Source organism: Stegodyphus dumicola, chromosome 9, assembly GCF_044657685.1.
Source record: "Stegodyphus dumicola isolate Sdum_Otavi_A_Nest chromosome 9, ASM4465768v1".
In the NCBI taxonomy this organism is placed as follows: Eukaryota; Metazoa; Arthropoda; class Arachnida; order Araneae; family Eresidae; genus Stegodyphus; species Stegodyphus dumicola.
Window position 1 is genome coordinate 67,579,043 of NC_140776.1, and position 19,867 is coordinate 67,598,909.

The 19,867-nt window shown below is 31.6% G+C and overlaps 1 protein-coding gene across 1 annotated transcript; it reads right to left on the reverse strand.

Moving 5' to 3' along the window:
* Nucleotides 1-5,342: 5,342 nt before the first annotated feature.
* Nucleotides 5,343-19,473, reverse strand: LOC118193711 (uncharacterized). The gene is made up of 3 exons (XM_035364839.2): nucleotides 19,237-19,473; nucleotides 13,922-14,119; nucleotides 5,343-5,801 (listed from the first exon to the last, which is right to left on the reverse strand). The coding sequence occupies exons 1-3, from the start codon at nucleotides 19,237-19,239 to the stop codon at nucleotides 5,487-5,489; spliced, it is 516 nt and encodes a 171-aa protein (XP_035220730.1). The 5' UTR covers nucleotides 19,240-19,473; the 3' UTR covers nucleotides 5,343-5,486.
* Between the last annotated feature and the right edge of the window lie 394 nt (nucleotides 19,474-19,867).

Sequence of the window (19,867 nt, forward strand, 5' to 3'; positions counted from 1 at the left end):
TTTTACTTACCTAACTGACGACAGAGATACCATCAAAGATGGCAAATAAAGCGAAATAGAAATCATTGTGTTAACTGATTTGAATGTGCACTTCTATGATGAACATAGAGAAAAAGATCATTCTTAAAATTATCAACATCATCGGCATAAATGAGATTCGATTTATTGACAGGGAAGTTAAAATTCATTAAGGCAATATTTTAACATTTATGGAAAATAGTTTTCCTCACATGCTATAAAGAAAAGCATAAACATTCTGTTGAAAGTGTAGCTTTGTGTATTGTTAACAGCATGCATTCGACGCAGATAGAGCACATAAAAATTAAAATTTGATTTGCTTCAAGACATTGCTAATTTAAATCCAAACAATTCATACCTTTATATGGCATTTCATTTAAGAATCACAGAACGCCCATCGCCAAACCGAGTGGTTGGTTGTTGTTGCTTTCAAAATGGACGATCCTTACTTTCTAGACATTTCGTTTCATACAATTACACCTCCCTCCCGAAAAAAAAAAAAAAAAAAAAAAAAACCCTAAGCCCGGTATCCAAATTAGGCGCTTGTTGAGAAATCTCGCATTGCTCATTATAAAGAGCACAACGTAAAACGATATCACATCGTGAAACGTGGGAACATCAAAATAGGGCTGTATTGTATTCAGTTATGACTCAGTTTTCACTCAGTTCAGATCATGGGAAAATTTATGCACGGAGAATATCTGGCCAAAACTTTTCAGCCTTCTTAGGCATTATTAACGGATATCACTGTGTAATGGCGAAGAGCCATCACTCCTGGCGTTTAAAGTCAAGCTGCAATATGAGATATCTGGCCACATGTGGAATTTTAATGATCTAGAGATACAATGCAAACATCCCTGTGTAGTTTAGAAACTATCGCAATGATTGCGTATATAGTATCACAAATGTTTTCGGACCGCTTATCTTTCGCAATTTTCTCTAACAGAAGTTATTATCTTAGGAACCGATTACACTTATGCTATAGCGTGCTTGATCCCGTGCAAAAAAAAAGTCTTAGAACATTTCCCAGAAAATTCTGAAGGATAGTATTTTTAATTTGCATGAGTTGTGAGTGTTTTAAATTTTGCTTGTATAAATGAGTTTGTTTTAAACGAATTTCTTCATGGACTGACATGAGGTGGTTATATATGATGCTAACAAACACTGTTGCCAATTAAAACCACATCATGAAGGAAAGCAACAAAATCATATTTATTTCACAGCTACATTGCAAAGGACGGATGAAACGAATACATTTTCCTGTAATTTTGTGGAATAGAACATGCAAAAATCTGTAGGACGAGCATGCGTTTCTGGCAACAACAGCAGCTGTTGAGAAAGAAGTATGAAGTAGAATAAAGTGACATTTTGGGATATTGCAATCCATGCAGATTTAGCTCTATGCGAGAATTTCTTTGTCATTATAGCTGACGGACATTGCCGTTCCAGGCTTCCTGTAGCGATCAACCAGAAATTTTCAGTTTCTGAGAGATCTGGAGAATGTGCTGGCTTAAGTAGGAGACAAATACTCTATCTATTGAGGAAATCTAAGACATCGTCTGAAGCATAAAGTCTCTCATTGCCTTGTTGGAAGGTAGGACAAGGAAGAATCTGAAGGTAAGGTACAGCTACGGGCACCTTACTAATCTTGAAATCTTACTAATGTACTAGCGGATATGCGAGATAGAGTTCAACGGATGTATACAAATGGCATCCCATATTATTAATCTAGGTATTGGGAAGAGTATTCCGGTGAAAAATGCAAGCTTCCTATTCCCTTCTGTGTTTCCCCAAACGGATAGGGTGTAATAACAATACAAGCAAAAGTGGGGTTCATCAGAAAAGATAACGACTTGCCATTGATGTATCCGTGGTGCGTCGTTAAATGCACCATGTAAGCGCTGAATAATGTTCTCTGGTATCAAAGTGAAATTGAAACAATGGGCGCTTTGTTGATAATTTGTAAAATGGCTCACTTCGTCGAAGTCTACGCGTGGATTATTTTTTTTCAAATGGCGGGCACTTGCCTATAACGGCATTGGCCACTCCTAAGGCCAGAAGTGGTGGCCATTTTATTGTGGAGGCACCTAATAGGCGGCCACTGTTACCTCCTATGAAGAGACAGACAATTTTACATCCATGCCTTCACTGGATTCGAACCTGGGCCCTTCGGTATCGCAGTCAGGCTCCCCTAACCACTGTCTTAAGAGGGGATGTCCGCAAGGTTCCTGTCTTGGACCCGTTCTTTGGAACATTGTTGCTAACTCAGTTTTTTCAGTCTTTGAAAACAAAGAAGGAGTAAGGCTTTTAGCATACGCAGACGACTTTTTACTCATTGTAGCAGGCCCAAGCGACCTTGAAACGCGAACTCAGGATAGCCTTAATTTATTTGCTGACTGGGTGAGAGAGCATAAACTGAAACTCTCGGTGCCTAAAACACAAGCCCTCATAATTAGTCGAGGCTCTCCATTACGTAGAAACCCCTGTCTTAAACTCTTGGGGTCCTCTATTAAATGTGTTAAACAACTTAAGTACCTAGTAGTAGTAATAGATAATAGACTTTCCTAGCAACCACACATCTCTTCTTTAAAGTTAAGACTCAATAGACCGACTACTTCCATGCGATCAACAACCTCGTTAAGATGGGGTATGCCAGTATGCCATGTCACTTGCTTAGAATATGGTACGAGACAGTGGTGGAAAGAATTATTCTGTATGCTGCTGCTATTTGGGGAACTAACATCTCTTCCCAAATGAGACGTTCACTACTCTATACAGCGACACCAGCTTCTCATTTGCAAGCTTCTTATCGTACCACGTCCACGGCAGCCTTACAAATTATCGCATGCACGCCGCCTCTGGACCTGTTAATTGAACGAGAGGCTGCAGTGGTTAACGTAAGCAGGCTACGACATACCATGAGTCTCTGGGGACAAATCTATATCTATACTGATTATGAGCATTACATACCGCAAGCTCCCTGCCACCCTGCTAAAATTAACCTTGTGGACACTATCCACTTTAATAGAACACAGAACTCGGGATTTGCAAATGGTGTTTTTACTGATGGCTGTAAAACTCCAGGGGGTAGGGAAGCGGATTCTGTATACCTTCTGGAGGAGCTTTAACGTATGAGTGGAAAAGAAAGCTCGCTTCTGAAAACTCTGTCTTTCAGGCGGAGCTCATAGCAATCATAGCAGCTCTTCTCCACCTGAAGAATAATTCCACAGTGCCCAATATCATCTACACAGACTCAGCCTCAAACCTCGCTGCGATAGCTGGAATTCGTTCTCGCAGCCCTATCGTCAGCAGCATTAGAGACATTCTAAGCCACATGCCTGCTTCGCAAAGACCCTCACTCATGTGGGTCCTATACCGTCTGGCGGTTTACATGTGGATACTATACCACTATACCGTCTGAGCGGTTTACATGTGGATAATTGGGCTTTCCAATACACCCATTTTCTTAACCCAAGAAACATGATGCGACTGCGTAGTCTACAGGTCAGTGATGCGTACAAGACGTCTGTAGTCTCGGACATGACGTCTATCATCGTACAAGACGTCTGTAGTCTCGGACATGACGTCTATCATCGTACAAGACGTCTGTAGTCTCGGACATGACGTCTGTCATAGTACAAGACGTCTGTCGGGCTGCTAACATTTATTTATTTTCTTGATATACACAGCTATAAAAATTCACAAAAGATATATATTTCCTTCAAAATGATAAGGGCGATTTCGAATATAGGCCTTTTTTTTTTCAATTAAGAAACTTTGGTAACAGCTTAATTTAATAATTTATCTAAAAATTATATTTAAGATATATTTTTTGTAAAATTAATTTGTGTTTATAAATATATAATTTAAAAGAGCAAAAAAGGGATCCTGAAGAAATAAAAAATTAGGGGTTAGTGCAATAGTCATAAATGCATGCACTTTTAAAAAAGTTCAATTTTATTTTATTTTAATAATTATTATTTTAATTTTTTATCTAATGAAATTAAATAAATCTCTTCTTTTGGATTTCCAAAATTGTAAAGTTTTAAAATTTTTTATGATGTAACACGAATATCAAAACTGTTTGACGGAGATTCGAGAGGCTGTTAATAAAAATTCCATCTTTTAATTGGCACACAGAAAGTAAAATCGCTTTCAGGCTTTTTTTATTTATGTAATTTAATATTTTCGATTACGAAGGCCTGAAATCAAGCTGGAAGCTCTGAAATCGGGAATTACTTACTAACATTAGTACGAAATGTTATGACGAGTTCATCATTCTACATCACAGTATGCAATTCTGACTTATAAAGTGTAAAAAAATCATATGTACAATAAACATTTTCCTATGAACCGTACTTATTACCTTCATTACCATACAGGACAACTTTTGTACTTTGGAGTTATGTGCATTGATAATGTCTTTTTTGAAAAGTCAAATATGTCAAAAATTTCATGTAGTTGTTAAGTATTGAGAAGGATATTTTGATATTAAATACAAACATTATTAAAAGAAAAATTCAGAGACACTTTCGTAAATATTCGCAGTCTCTGAAAGGATTTAGACTCGTAGTTTGGCCATCACTTAGTAAAGAAATCATGTGTATCAGGTGCATGTGCATGAAAATAAGGAAAGTGAGTGATAATACTCTTGAACCAAAGGAAACATCCATTTGCTGTGGCGTTTCTTTCATTATGTTTCTTGTTGAACCGGAATTATTTTCGCCTAGTATAATGTTATCCATTGGGCACATGTGCTTATTAAGAATTCTAGGCTTTCTCTGAGTGGCGTATTTTTCTTTGGAGGTCGGCCGCTCCTTTTTGATTAAGAATCTACAAGTTCTGTGCATTGAGTCATCGAACTAGAAATATTGACATTTTACATGCGAATTTTAATGAATTCTTTCCTTCCTTATGGATTCTTTTCTTTCGATTCGTTTTAAAGTTTGGAGAAACTTTTAGAAGGGAAGAGAGAAGAAATGCCTGGAGGGGATTTTATTGAAGAATTTAATATTTAATATTGTGCTATTTAAGAAACACGTTTTAATTTTTCCATTTGAGTCCAAAATTTATTTTGGCGTTATATATATTCTAAATAACATCGTCTTCAATTTTTTTTTCTTACAGAATCTTTAATCCTTAATCCATGTGAAAAAAGAAATTTATCACTTTTGAAAATAAGTTAATCAAATTCATATTAATTGTTTTAGGGATGCAGCATTCAAATTTTTGAATCCCTCGAAAGACTCGATTCAAAATTTCGAATCTTCACCTGCTCGAATCCAGAAAAAGCAGTCACAAATATTGACTCAAAATTTTGAAAGATTAGTTTTATTGGCGTTTAACAAAAAAAGAATTCATGTGTTGCATAACAGTGGCCGAAAGTCTGAAACTGTATAAAACACTTTTATCTTTACTACGTTTTTAAGAGTTTTAGCTTTCAAACTAGGAATATCAAAATATTATCTTTACAACTCTTGGAGCTCTATAGATTGAATTTCGCTGCCTTTCACATAAAATATTCCAGCCCCTTGTGAAGACGAAGATGGAAATATTTCATTCTTGATTTTGTTTCGAAGATCTTCCAACATGGCCGTATCACCTCTGTCACTGACAGTCATAGTTCGTCCGGAGACTTCAGTGCAACTGTTGTCTCCGAAATCTAATCCTTCATTGTTCTGCACATTTCTTTCCTTGCCTCGAGAAAATTTTGATACAATTCTTTGCACTGAAACCTCTGTAAAGTCGTCATGTAGGAGATCATCTTGACGATAAATCATTGACTATAAAGACATATTAAAAATCAAAGTTTGGGCAGAATACTTTAACATACATCAGAATAATAATTCATGATTTTTAGAAAATTAAAAATTAAAGAAAGAAAAATTATACACGGTTATAAATACAGAAGATCGAGTTAAGATTAGTTATCATTGATAAGTAAATTCTCTGCCTGTGACAAATTTTCATTTGTGTCTAAATAGCTTTTAGGTTTCATGCGTTTGTTTTATTACTTCCAACATTAAGTCGTGTTTCGATTCATTACTTCCAGCGCTTACTTCAGGTATATAATATTTTAAAGTAATATTTGCTCTTTAAAAGTTAAAAAATTTATATGCGAGATTCTAAGAAACGTTTAAGTTAAATCAGAAGCACTAATTTTTGTTTTCCTGCATATTTAACTGTGACTAATATATCAATTATGAGTAAGTTCACAAGAAAATAAAACACATTACTAAGCTGCTATTATACAGAGTTTCCTACTTTTTTATTGAACGTATAAAGTTTAAGCAGCCATTCTTTCCACTAGGAATAGAATCTAGAAAAACTACTAGTGTCTGAAAATTTTATTTAATCATTCGGCTGCTGGCAGGGGTACATACAGAACAAGCTTGGGGAAAAAATAGTGTACACGTTTAACACTTTGGTTTTTATGTCACCCGAATAAAAAATTCTTGACAGACCACGTCACGAGTGTAAACGCGACTAATTGTTGACTAATTACTAAAGATCCTAAAGGTATTTGGAAGAAGATTCAACATGATTATAATAAAGCTGTTAAGTTTTAGAATAATTTGTTAACTGTATTGTATACTTTTGAACATCTACCCAAATTATCAACTAAGATCTTTCGTAACTAGTCAGTATTTAGATGACGCGACAAGTCCACAATGTTTTGGAGAAAACTAACGCTAAGCCATTCAAAGTATTAAAAGAAGTTCCGTATGCATTCTGCTGTCATAAATCGCAAAATGTAGCACACATTCAAGATTTCATGACGAAAAATAATACTCTATAAATATATATATAGTGCATTTGCTCTTCTGTTTCGTTTGCATGCTTCCTCAAAGATTTAAATAGTAACAACTTAATATAAGAGTAGTGTGAAACAGCCTGGTCATTGGCTGGAGGTGTAATATGGAATTTCTCTAATTATTTTAAATAATTTTTGGGAATTTGAACGTCAGTATTTTTTTCATCGTATTCCGAATTGCTTATTCTACAATTGTTAATTCTCATTTACTTCTACTCCTTATTTAATAATTCCCTTTGCGTTCTTATTTCCAACTTTCATTGTTCATTCGCATGGTCTTTATTTAATAATTAGTTATAAATTTTTTATCTTCTCCATGCATTTTTAATCTTTGTAATCTTCAGCATGCTCTGAATTTACCTTATTAGTTAAACATTACAATTTTACACTCAAATCTTTATTTTACTTAATTTTAGGTGTAGACTATATTTTATAGTTCTGTTTTAATTTACTTATTGTACAATTTTTTATTTATATTAGTCCACGTAGTCCACCTTTATTAATTATAGCATTTTACTTCTTTTTTAGAGACTGCTACGAATTTCACTTTACATTTTCAAAGTTTATAATTTCTTGCGTATATTCAGATATTTTCTTATAATTGTTATTTTACCTGTTATATATTCCATATGTAATCATGGAAAGGGAAAAAAATAGGGTAAATATTTAAGGTAGGTAGATTGGTTGGTTGGATGGTATATATTATTTGAATTAATTTTACACAAATGTTTTCTTCCACAGCTTTAAAGATACAGTTTAATATCGTTTGGGTTTCAATGCTGGCATTTATTACTCCTATATTTTACAAAGGCTTCGGTGTTTTCTAGCATCATGTTCATGTTTAGTTTTGAGCGCCGATTAGCCGTAAAATAGATTTGGCATATTTTCGCGTTTTGTACTTTAGTATGAATTCTCACCTTTCATCCCAGCCATATGCACTGCTTCTTCTACTCATGCCACAATTATCTTATTACTTCTAATAGATAGTACATCTTAATTCGTTATTTTAGTTCAATTTTTATCACTTATACCATTATTTTTATACTTCCAGGACATTCACTGTGCTTTTTTCGCTTACTACGTTTTCTTGTACTAAATAATTATGGCTACGTCTATTTTTGTGGAGAACTTTAAAGAGTTACTTATATAAATCACCCTCTGCAATAAAAAAAAAAAAATTCCGGAGATCAGATTTTTCAGCAACAAACACGGGTGAATTACTAGTCGTTAATGGTATTACGACTTGTTAATGGTATTACTATCGATTGTTCAGCAATTTGTCTCTTCACAATTTTATTTTAACAATTTATTTTTAATTTAGGTTAAAGTAACACGCGGAAAAAGTATCAGTTTAGAAGTCAATTAACAATCAGCTTTCATGAACAAAAAAATAGAGTGCAAATGAACGAGGACCTCAGGCTGGCAAAATACAAATTTGCACTTTAACTGAATTAAATTCGAATGAAAAGTTAAGGTTATATTTTAGATCTAAATGTAAAAGCAATTAAAAAGGATGAAATAGTCATACGTTAGAGCTAAAAATAAATTTCAGTTTTAGAAGTCAAACAACACAATTCAGCGTTATATTTGCAGATTTTCACTAGTTTAGCACTAGTTTTGATACTTTTACCTAACCATCATCCTCAGCTGGCAAAGTACAAATTTGTACTTTGCCAGCTGAGGATGATGGTTAGGTAAAAGTATCAAAACTAGTGCTAAACTAGTGAAAATCTGCAAATATAACGCTGAATTGTGTTGTTTGACTTCTAAAACTGAAATTTATTTTTAGCTCTAACGTATGACTATTTCATCCTTTTTAATTGCTTTTACATTTAGATCTAAAATATAACCTTAACTTTTCATTCGAATTTAATTCAGTTAAGCTTTCTTGAAACATTCACGACCAGGCACGCATATTTATTATTTTGTATTCGTAAGTATAGTCTAGATTTTACGGCAAACATTGAAATGTTTTTGCTGACATATATATATAGATTTTCATCTCTAAGTTGAATTTTAATGCGTCTGTCACAAATATTTCAATGGTTTTTATAGTCACATATTGTAAAAGATTTCTAGGTTTTACTATTTTAATTTATATTATTTGAAAAAATATTGAGTATTTTCAGAAACTTTTCTTTTTGAATTAGATTTTATCTCTTTGAAACATTTGAGTAAAACATTTTCGGCCATCCTGATAGCCAACTATTATAACACGTCTTTTCTTTTAAAGATGCCAGTAAACTATGCAATAGACGTTTATTGCATATAACTATAGGCTATCTAACTCTATGCTTTCAGATAGAAAAACACAGCACATATTAACGTAAAATCATATCCCATGTATTTTTAAGTTATTTAAATTATCTCATATATTTTTAAGATTTTAGACCAGATTCAATTACATGGGTTATTAATGGAATTTTTCAACTTAAATGTTGTAGATATATTTTCGATAGGAAACGTCTGATTTGTAGACCTTTTCCTTTGATACAAATTAGTTCGAATTACTTTAATAAATGAATAAAATTGAGGTTAAAATAACACGCCGAATGTAAATTTTGCAGACTAGTTTCGATGGTTTAAATACAGAACGAACTTATTTAACTGCCCAAATGCAAATGAGCAAGATAGAATATGGTGATAAGATAAGAATTCCTGGAAAGAAGTCAAGCTACTGACCCCGTCTATTGATGAAACAAGAAAACTAAAATGTAATTTCCTTAAAGCCTGTGGATAACATGGATTGGAATTAGGTTATTTAGCTATATTTATTTTGAAAGTGAAACGCTTCTAGAAAATCTAATTCACTAATGGAAGATTTTTTTAAAAATAACTTTGGCTGCAGAAAAATGGAAAATGTAATTTTCTGACCAACAGCGTTGGACAAAGGAGGATTTCTGTGCTTCTTTTTTCCTAACATATGCCCCATATTCTTAAACGCGAAATTTTAAGGCTCTCTTAGTTTGACCAATGTAAATTCACAACATTACGCAAATCTTTATTATCATTCTTCCCTAAGAATTTGTTCAATATAGTATATACATACCCATCTACATTATGGAAGGTTTTGAGTAGTTTGCTGAATTCCAAATTCTTTTATTGAAACTGTATACAACTTAGTGTCTAAAATATTGAGCAAGAAGATCAAAAGCGGACTCCTAAAATCGAACGCGCATATGTACACGAAAAAAAGCATAATTCCTTTGCTTCAAGAATTAATCGTTTAAAAATTATTGCACCACAATATGTATTATTAAAGGTGAAAAAAGGGGGATTGGACAAGAAAAGGAGATTAAAAGACAAGGTATTTCACACTGAAATTTTTGTTGAAAATTTAACTATGGTATCTTGTCAGTCCATTCGATGAACAGTATGAGAAATTCATAATTTTGCAATTTTTTGTCTGTAATCTGGAGCCCACTAGCAGATTTGCGCTGCTTTTGCCAATAATTTGCCCAGTAGAGAAGTAATTTTCCAAGGAGGGAAGGAGCGCATATCTATCCTATGTTTATCAATGTTCTTAATGTAGCTCAAGATACCTATTTTGGATAGTTCTTTCACCTCAGCAGACCCGCAACTTGAAAATTGTATCATATTAAAAGCAGAATAGTGTTTGTGGTTAAACAGAAACATTTCAAATAAACTGACAAAAATTTCATAGATTCTGAACTTATGTTACTGGTTATAAACAAAAATAAATCATTCATATTGCTGCTATTCTGCCGGAGAGTTACACTCCAAAAAATTTTAAACTTTTCTACTCGGCACTTAACATATTTTATTCGGCTGGAAAATAGAGTATTTATAATGAATTTCCGTTTTTATCTGTTTATGATTTTATAATTGACAACTGATTTTAAAAAGAATAAAGAAAATCCGGAAAACGATGTTAGAATCTTTAGAATAACAAAAATAGTTTTTAAACTCAAGTAAAGAATGTTGTTCGTTTTGAAAAGTAGAACCGCAGATTTTTCTCTGCTCTCAATCCACACGCAATTTTAGGGAAAGAATAAAGGCAAGGGAAGATGGAAAGCGCAAGATGAAGAGAAATTGCTGAAAATATGCTTGAAATGGTAGCACGGTTTGCAAAAAACCGTATCGTTTATGACTGAAAATATGTTCGAAATGCTATCAGCTTAGCTCGGTTTTGCATAAAAATATCGTTTAATTTTTCACATTTTTTCAAATCTATCGACAATTTTACGAGCTGTACGAAATCATTTTGAAATTTCATTATTATTAAATTATTTTGAAATTTCAAATGATTAAAATAAAATTTTTTAATCATTTTGAAATTATTGTACACCTAGTAATATTATTAAAAAGATAACGTTAGTGATCTATATAAACAAGCATAGCAATTTCTGTGTTTTTTCCCCCAGGAGTAACATGAATAGGAGTAAATTTCTCTTAAAAATTCTTCTATGGAGGTGTCTTTATCCTTAGTTTGAAAGTCCTTGTTTGTTGTGACTAAAACTAAATAACTCAATCAGATCTAACACTACTTAGCTGCAGGCCAAATTCCGCAGCTTGTTAGCGCGAAGATATTTTCACTAAATTTTAATTGTATGTTTCATAACTAAAACAACTGCTTATTTCAAAGCGAGTTCGCTTTATCAAATTTTGATGAATTATAAAATCTTCGACCATATCGCAACAAATTATGATCGAGACTTACCAGTGCCTCGCATTTTCAGTTTGTTTAATAGCTTTTGGCAAAGCACTATCTGCCGAAAGGGAGCATGCCTTAGTGGAAGACCTTTAAGGAGAACTGGCTTTAAATCATTATTCATTTACGTTAAATCTGGAGAAAAGTAAGACAACGGCTATACAGTCAACTGATTCAGGAGCTTCGCATTTTCTGAAATGATGAAAATTTTAATAAGCTGAAATACAATTTTGGAATCATTGTTCTTGCAAAAATGTGTAGAAAGATATGTAAATCTTATACTTTAGAAATATATTTTTATTAAATACTCAGTCTTTTAAGTGATTTTGTCATTTCATTGGAATGCTTTGCATAAATAATATTTTTTTTTTTTTAAATTAACATTTTATACATCTTTTTACGTGAAAAATGAGTTTGAATCTATCTTCCAAATTCTCTCTTATGCTGTAGGTCAATTTGAGAAATATTTTCTTAAAAACTGTTTTCAATGTTATTAGAAAGCTTTAACTATTTATTAATGCTGATTGTATTTTCTGTATCTAACGCTGAAATATCAAACATGTAATTTGAACTAAAAAATCAGAATGCAGCCATTTGCCATACATGTTAGGTTTGTTGCTTCGCTTTACTTTTAAATAATAATTAGAAGTCATAACACATAGCAGTGAAATGATTTTAATAATTTCTGATATAAAATTTAATTTAATGAAAGCACCATCTTCCTAGGAAAAAATTTAAAGCTTTAACGTTGTCTTACTGTTTTTTGCAAATATTATGTCAAAGATAAAAATATCAGGCTAATTGAAAGAACTAATTACTATTAATACTTATTAAGGAAGGGAGTTATTTATATGTCCCTAAATTTTATTTTAAGTTAATGTGTCTGTTTTTTTTTTTAAATCAGTGTTACAAAGAATAACATTTTTAGACTTTCCAATTCAACTTTATTTGGTTTTTAAGCATGACGAAATCTATATAAATTGTATTGTATGCTGAGTAATTTCATTTAAAATACGTTCAGACGAAGAAAACGTAAGTATTCTGTTCTGTAGCAGTTAGTAAAATTAAATAATATGTTAATTTTGGAGAATGGTTGGCAAATGTAAGCCAGTTGAAGACATCGGTCTGAAGAAAAAGTTAACGTCAGAATAAAGGGACAAAGTTGCGAGGCCTTGACTTAAATGGTAAGAATTTATTTACTTGCACCCTATGTATGCACCCTATGTATGTATTTACTTGCACCCTCTCTATATATGTGGGGGAGGAGAAGTTTCGGTTAAAAGTATACAATTTTCTCTTTCGGCTAATCGTTCACCGAATGAAAAGTCACCATATCAGCAGCATTGGCTGAAATGGCCATGAGTCAGTTGTTTCATACTACTGGCAAGACTAAGGTCTGAGGAATAATTTATTTAATTTATGAGAAAGGTAGGAAATGGTGGAAATCTCTTTAAAATACTATGGTAAGGCTTCTTGGAGCTATCTAATATTACTCTTATGCTATGCTTTTTACTTTTAATTTACGACCACAAGCAGTAAGACTCTTCAACATTGGCAGCTCAACCTGGATTCAGTTCTCAGAGAATGGGAGACTGCATAGCAGTTTCTGTGTTTTTTTCCCCCAGGAGTAACATGAATAGGGGTAAATTTCTCTTAAAAATTCTTCTATGGAGGTGTCTTTATCCTTAGTTTAAAGGCCCTTGTTTGTTGTGACTAAAACTTAATAATTCAATCAGATCTAACACTACTTAGCTGCAGGCCAAATTCCGTAGCTTTGAGCCTTTCTGTTTCTGCCTAATGAAACACACAGACAGCAGAGCAAACTCTGTCTCTTATTAACATTATGTAAAAGATAAAACTAGAGCTTACTTACAACCAAATCCGTATCAAATCGAGAAGCATTTTACTATTTGGCGGATTTGAGGTTTTGGAATGGCATCTGTATCTTCTTTATCATTTTATTAAGGATTTTATTTTATTACATTACGGCAAAGTACATTAGGGATATTTGCCTAAAGGGAGAGAAGATGTTTTCTAAGGGAAACTGGTTCTTATTCACTTTAACAGACATGAAGAAACACGAAAATGCTATGCAGCAACTTTTTATTTGGGGTTTTGACCCAGGCTGAGCTACCAGTGTTAGTGGTCTTATCCGATCGGCTACTGGTTGGCCTCTTTTTATTGTAGAATTAATTTTATTAGCTGAACTGAACAGAACCTCAATACCTCGAATAGCATGTCTATATTTCAAAAATCGTCGTTCAAAAATTGTTGTTGTCATAGGCTATACAAAAAATATACATAAAATATTCATATTTTTTGTATAACCTGTGGCATTATTATTGTAATGATTATCATATGTTAAAATTCTAATAATGAAATTATTAAACACATAACTTGATTAAAAGTCTACTTACAAAAGTTACACAGACAGAACAAATTGCTAAGGACGAGATGCCACAGAAAACTGCAATAGGCCACCATATCTGAGAAATCATTTTCGCTGAGCTGGCGAGAATTGAAATGAAAAAGAACACAAAGCAGAGAATGAAAGTTAGGATAATGATCACCATCTCGCATCTGCTTTGAGATTTGGAGTCTGGATTTAGACGTCGCTGTAAAAGTAATGTAACCTACAATATGCATGTGTGCAATATGCAATATGCATGTATCTAATAAAACTAATCCCATGCTATTGCCTTTCATGAAAATAAACATATTAAACTGCTATATCAGAAAAAAATAATCGTTTTTGTGTCTGAATACTTAAATTTTAGGTACCACTGATAATATAACCACCGATGAACTATAAATTTAAAATAAATAGTTATAAATATGTAAAATAACACTGTCAGAAGTAATAACGTACTTAATACCCAATCAAATATAAATTTAAGAATTATTTTTTAAAATTGTTCTACAGGTTTCGGAATTATTATTTTTAAAACGCACTTTAATCTGTTAAGCTTGTATTTAACTTTTTAAAATTTACATTTATTTTTTAACGCACTCATTTTGAATTACAATTTTCAACTATTGTTTAAAGAAGTGTTTTTTTGTTAGACTTTATACTCTAATTGTGTACAAATATATTTGATAGGACTTGTATCTTGATATTGATGTGATGTTATGAAATTTCAGGACAATTAAATTATGGAGAGATTTTTGCTTAGGACCAAATATTGTCCGAGTGTTCAAGACCAGGGATGCAGGTAGTTTGGCACGGTAAGAATTCCAGCTAATGAACTGGCTGCATGGATGTTTTCTCGTATGGTAACACAAATATGAGTCCGTTTCTGTCCTATATGAGGGAATTCATCTTCTTCGGCAGGCAGATATTCTGTTAAATTTTTAAAAAAATAGTTTCTCTAACATTAGAGTCTCATTCATGAAACTTTCTCATTTGATTCATCTGCAGAATGTTAAATTTCAGGTAGCTCATTTTACAGTTCAGTTTTCCTGAATACTGTTCATAATTTCTTCTCACTTTCTGAATACCTTAATTTTCCTGATTACTGATTTTCATGAAACTTTCTCATTTGATTCATCTGCAGAATGTTAAATTTCAGGTAGCTCATTTTACAGTTCAGTTTTCCTGAATACTGTTCATAATTTCTTCTCACTTTCTGAATACCTTAATTTTCCTGATTACTGATTTTCTTTTAAACAATCTGGAACCATACTTATCTTATTATATATCATTTATCAACCAAAATCAGAAGTTTTAAATACTTATATATGTGTAAGTGTTTAAAACTTCTGATTTTGGTTCTTGAATTACTCAAAATTTCATACTTCCTATTGACATTGTTGGCTAGTACGTATAATATGTTTCCTAAAAAGTAACGAAGTAAAAAGTAATTTCGATATTTATATAAAATATGAAGAGAAATGGAGCGAAATTCCATGGCTAACTTGAAATTGAATGAAAAGAAATTTAGATCAACTATTCAGTTATTTAAATTTGAAGTGCTTTCGGATAACCTGAAATTGGTTAAAAAAATAGTTGAAATGTTTTTTATATAAGCGATTAGAGAAATATATCTGTTTTCTCGAAGATGAAGAGGTACGTGAAATTTTAATAAATTGCTTGAAATTCTTACAATGAAGCTATTTTCAATTTCTTTAATCTACTTCTAAACTCTAAAAATAGCTAAGGATTCCCATGAATTTTGATTTCGTGATTTTAAAATGTCTTGTGTAATCATTATAATGATAAAAGTTTTATTTCGTTTTTGTTTAAGTGAGCTTATAAACAAGTGATTTATTATGAACTGACTCATTTCTACGAAATTACGGATTTTTTATAATTGAAAATACTTCAGTAAAATTCTTACAGGGCTGAAAAAGAATATCCTCTTTTTGCTATGAAATTTCATGAAATTTATAGAAATATTTGCCTTAACCTAAAATTATTATACTTTAGAAATTAATTGGCAAATATTGTTTTTCATCCGCAATGGCAGTATTCTTTGTAATTAAACATTGACGACATCTTTCACAGAGGTTAAAAAAATTTCGTTAACGGTATGCCACAATGTAAGAATTAAACTTTTTATTTTCGAACTTTTCTTTATGGTCAGCTTGAAGTCATAGTGAATATAAAGGATTTCTTTTTAACACGCGTTATAGTCATCAGACATTATTTACCATGTTGATAACTTCATCATGAACACGATTTCTGTATGATTAGTAATGTTCGACTGAAAGTCTGAGATACTAAGATTTTTTCCTTATTTATGACTAAATCATATTTTATTTCACCAGATAACTAGTAATTTCTCAAATATGCTTTCATTTTGAATTTTGTGATGGTTGGACCAATACGTACACCAAAAATCTACTAAATGCTTTTTTTTTAATCAACTCAGTAGCTTTCATAACATTTTTTTTAGTTCTCAAATTAAGTATTGTTTACGGAATTATGATAGAGAGGGATCTTAAAGATGCAATGATAATGAAAGAAATTATAAGAAAACTCAAGGAAACTTATTTAGATCAATCAATTATTTCAATCTTAAATGCTGATAAAAACTGACAGTGGCTCTCATTTGTTTTTGGACGACTATGCTTTTAACTTTTATTTGCAAATATAATTTATAAATATTTAAGCGAAATGATTATTTTCCTTTTATATATACTTTTTAATATATACTTTTTTATATACTTTTTAAAAACTTTCATGTTTTGATAAGTTATTCAAAACACTTGCTAAAAATAATTTATTCAAAACGTTCCAAAAAGGAAATTGCATAACTTTGAAAGAGGAATTTATATTTAATAAAAACATGAAAATAACGGAACATTTATTATTTCATTGGACATCGTTTAGCTAAACGTACAATTTTCATGTACTTTGGCATAAATTCAAATAATATTTTCATCTAAGAATGTTCTATTTCTCCGTAAGACCTTCTTTCAGTAGAGGTTCCGAAGAAATATGTTATCTAATTCTTTTCTCCAATTCAATCCATATATGTTCGACAGGATTTAAGTCCGAAAAATATGGAGGTACGTTTACAACTTCAGACAAATAGTAATCACAAGCGAATATTCAGAGCTGTATGCTTAGAATCATTAGAATAACTGGATGCAAAATACATTCAAATTCTTTATTGCAGCTATTTTCAGATTTTCGTCAATTAAACTGATCTAAATTCTTTTCCATAAAAATTAAATTTCTCAACCCAGAGGCGACGAAATATCCTCAAATCCTTACGCCTGCCCCCCCCCCCGTGTTTAACATAGGGATTAGGTTTTTCAGATTTAAGTCTCCAAATACATTAAATTTTAATTAGTCTTATCGCCAAATGTTTCCAGGTAACCTAATGACTTTTAACAATTTCAGGGTTAAGTTTTATTGCAACCCTTCTTTAAAAAAGTCTGATGCGGACACCACATGACTTCCTTGTATGAAATATTAAATTATATGCATTTTTGCTGTATTTCATTTAGACTTAGTTCCTCAAATTTCATTAAATTTCTCATTAAATTAATTCGTTTCTCACTTCACGGCAAGGCAAAAATACATAAAAACTCAAAATATCTTCATTAAAAATTGAAAAATATAGAAAAAAACACCAATTACTGTTAAAACAATTAAAGAACAATTTTTACAATTAAATGTAGAGTTTCTATGCAAAAACAAGAAACTGGGCCAGTAGGCATGAAGGCAGATTTTTCGGTGCGCAAAACTAAAAGTTTACTTTTGGTCCCACGCCGAAAAAAAAAAAAAAAATATTGAAGGTGCAGAAACTGAATGAATTCACTATTCTGCCAAGTTTCAATGTAAGAAATGTGCCTAATATGGTAAACAAAAAATAGGCCTAGACGCAATTAAACAGCTTTAAAATTGTTGATAATACTACAACTATTGCATGCGGATAAACTAAAGGCATAAAAACCTTAACCAGAGGATAAGAACAACATAATTCAACTATTTTTAAAGCCAAAAAAAAATGCTCAATTTACTAACATAATAAAAAACTGATCTCACCGAGACCAGTAACAAAATGGTATATATATATATATATATATATATATATATATACACACTTTTGGTGCAGCCAATTGCAACGAAAAAGCGAGGTGCACAACTACATGTTACAGCAGTCCTATATACAGAATTTCAGTGTTCTACGGATACTCGTTTTTGAGTTATGCCAAGATATGTACGTAGGCACAAACGTCACAAAAAACCCTCTTCTGAATCTATTTTAAATCAATTTTTTAATCCAATTTGGGAAAACAGTCACTTATTCTGTCATTACGTAGAGATGTCCGACGAAAACATCATTAAATTGCATTTAATCGATTTTCGTTTGGTCAAAATCGATTTTCGTTGAAACATGATACGCGAAGATTTTCGTGATTACAATAAATTCCTTTACTTCGTACAAGAAAGACTGCAAGTTTCATACTACTAATTTTAGGACCGTGTCTAAGTTTTCGTAGGACCAATTTCCGAATCCTTGATGTTAGCTTAAAATGCGGTCCAGACTTCAGTGCCACTCATTTTATAACATATTCAAGCGTTACCTTTATCATTAAACGATATTTCGGATATTTTTGCCATTTTCAAAAATGATGCATAATTAAATTTCTACAGAACATGTCTTTAATTTGTAGAGTCTTGCCATGTTGACTTCAAATATGGAATTAATTTTACATTTTGTTAAACAAGTAAAAATTTTCAATTACAGACGATAATTCTTATGAAGCATTTCTATTGACAACAAAAAATAAATCTGCCAAAAATTAACAAAGCATTCAAGCCTCCGAATTATGCGAGTTATTCATTAACGCTTTTTATATATAATACTGCAAGAAATATATTGGTAATATTTATTTTGTAACGAGGCTTAAAATCAAGAAATATATCAAAAGATATTCGGAATCTGCGTTTCAATATTCAGTACATATATAAATACATTTTGAAACATACAAGCGTCTGAAAACGAATGTGAGTCACTGTAAATGTTAAAAAACGGATGATTTGTAGTGAGCTAATTTCAAAGACCTTTTGCAATATAATTTTCCCTTTAGTAGCAAAAATACTAGTTTTGAAACTAAATACTGTATGGAGAAAATACTTAGAATGAAAAAATTAACTGTTTAAAAAAATTTCATATTTTTAATTTAAAGCAATAGAATTTTCAACATTATTTTCGAAATATTAAAGTGTCTAACTACTTTTACGTGAATTCGTATTTAAAAATCAAATTAATCATACCATTTCTTTAAAATGTCTTGTACTTGGACAATCAAGTCAAAAATGGCTAATCTTCCGTGTTCTGTCGAATATTGAAAATACAGACTTAAAATATGAAACGAATATAATTATCAAGCACTTTTCTTAATTTTATTTTGGGCTCACCAACAAAATATTTTAAGGAGTTAAAATTTACAAGACGGATGCCGATATAAACTTATTTTTCGGGCTGATGCACTACTTTATCATGCTTTATCTATACAGAAAAGACAAACTTAACTTCCAGTTTTAACATTTTATAAAAACATTAACAAGATTATTGCCAACAGTAAAATTAGTTTTCTAAAAATTATTTAGGGATCAAATAATCTCTACATATAATAAAAGAAAGAGTCTTTGTGTCTTTCGTTCGTGCTGCGCCTAAGCTAATTGACCCAGGGCTACGAAATTTGTTATATAGGTGCATCTATACAAGAGCCAATGCACCTTGAAGCGATTTTTTCAAAATTCGAATCAGATTTTTTAAAGTTTTATCTCTTCAATTTTATCGCATCATTTTGAATAGTTTTATTCTTTTAAAAATGTGGTTTTGGCAACAGTTTTTCATTCAGTTGTATACTGGACTGCTGACTGTTGAAAATCAGTACTGTTG

What these genes read in the sequence shown, in the direction of transcription:
- LOC118193711 (XM_035364839.2), bottom strand. An exon ending in GTTCTGTCTGTGTAACTTTT is followed by an intron (nt 5,802 to 13,921) that starts GTAAGTAGACTT and finishes ATGTCTTTATAG; the next exon opens with TCAATGATTTATCGTCAAGA.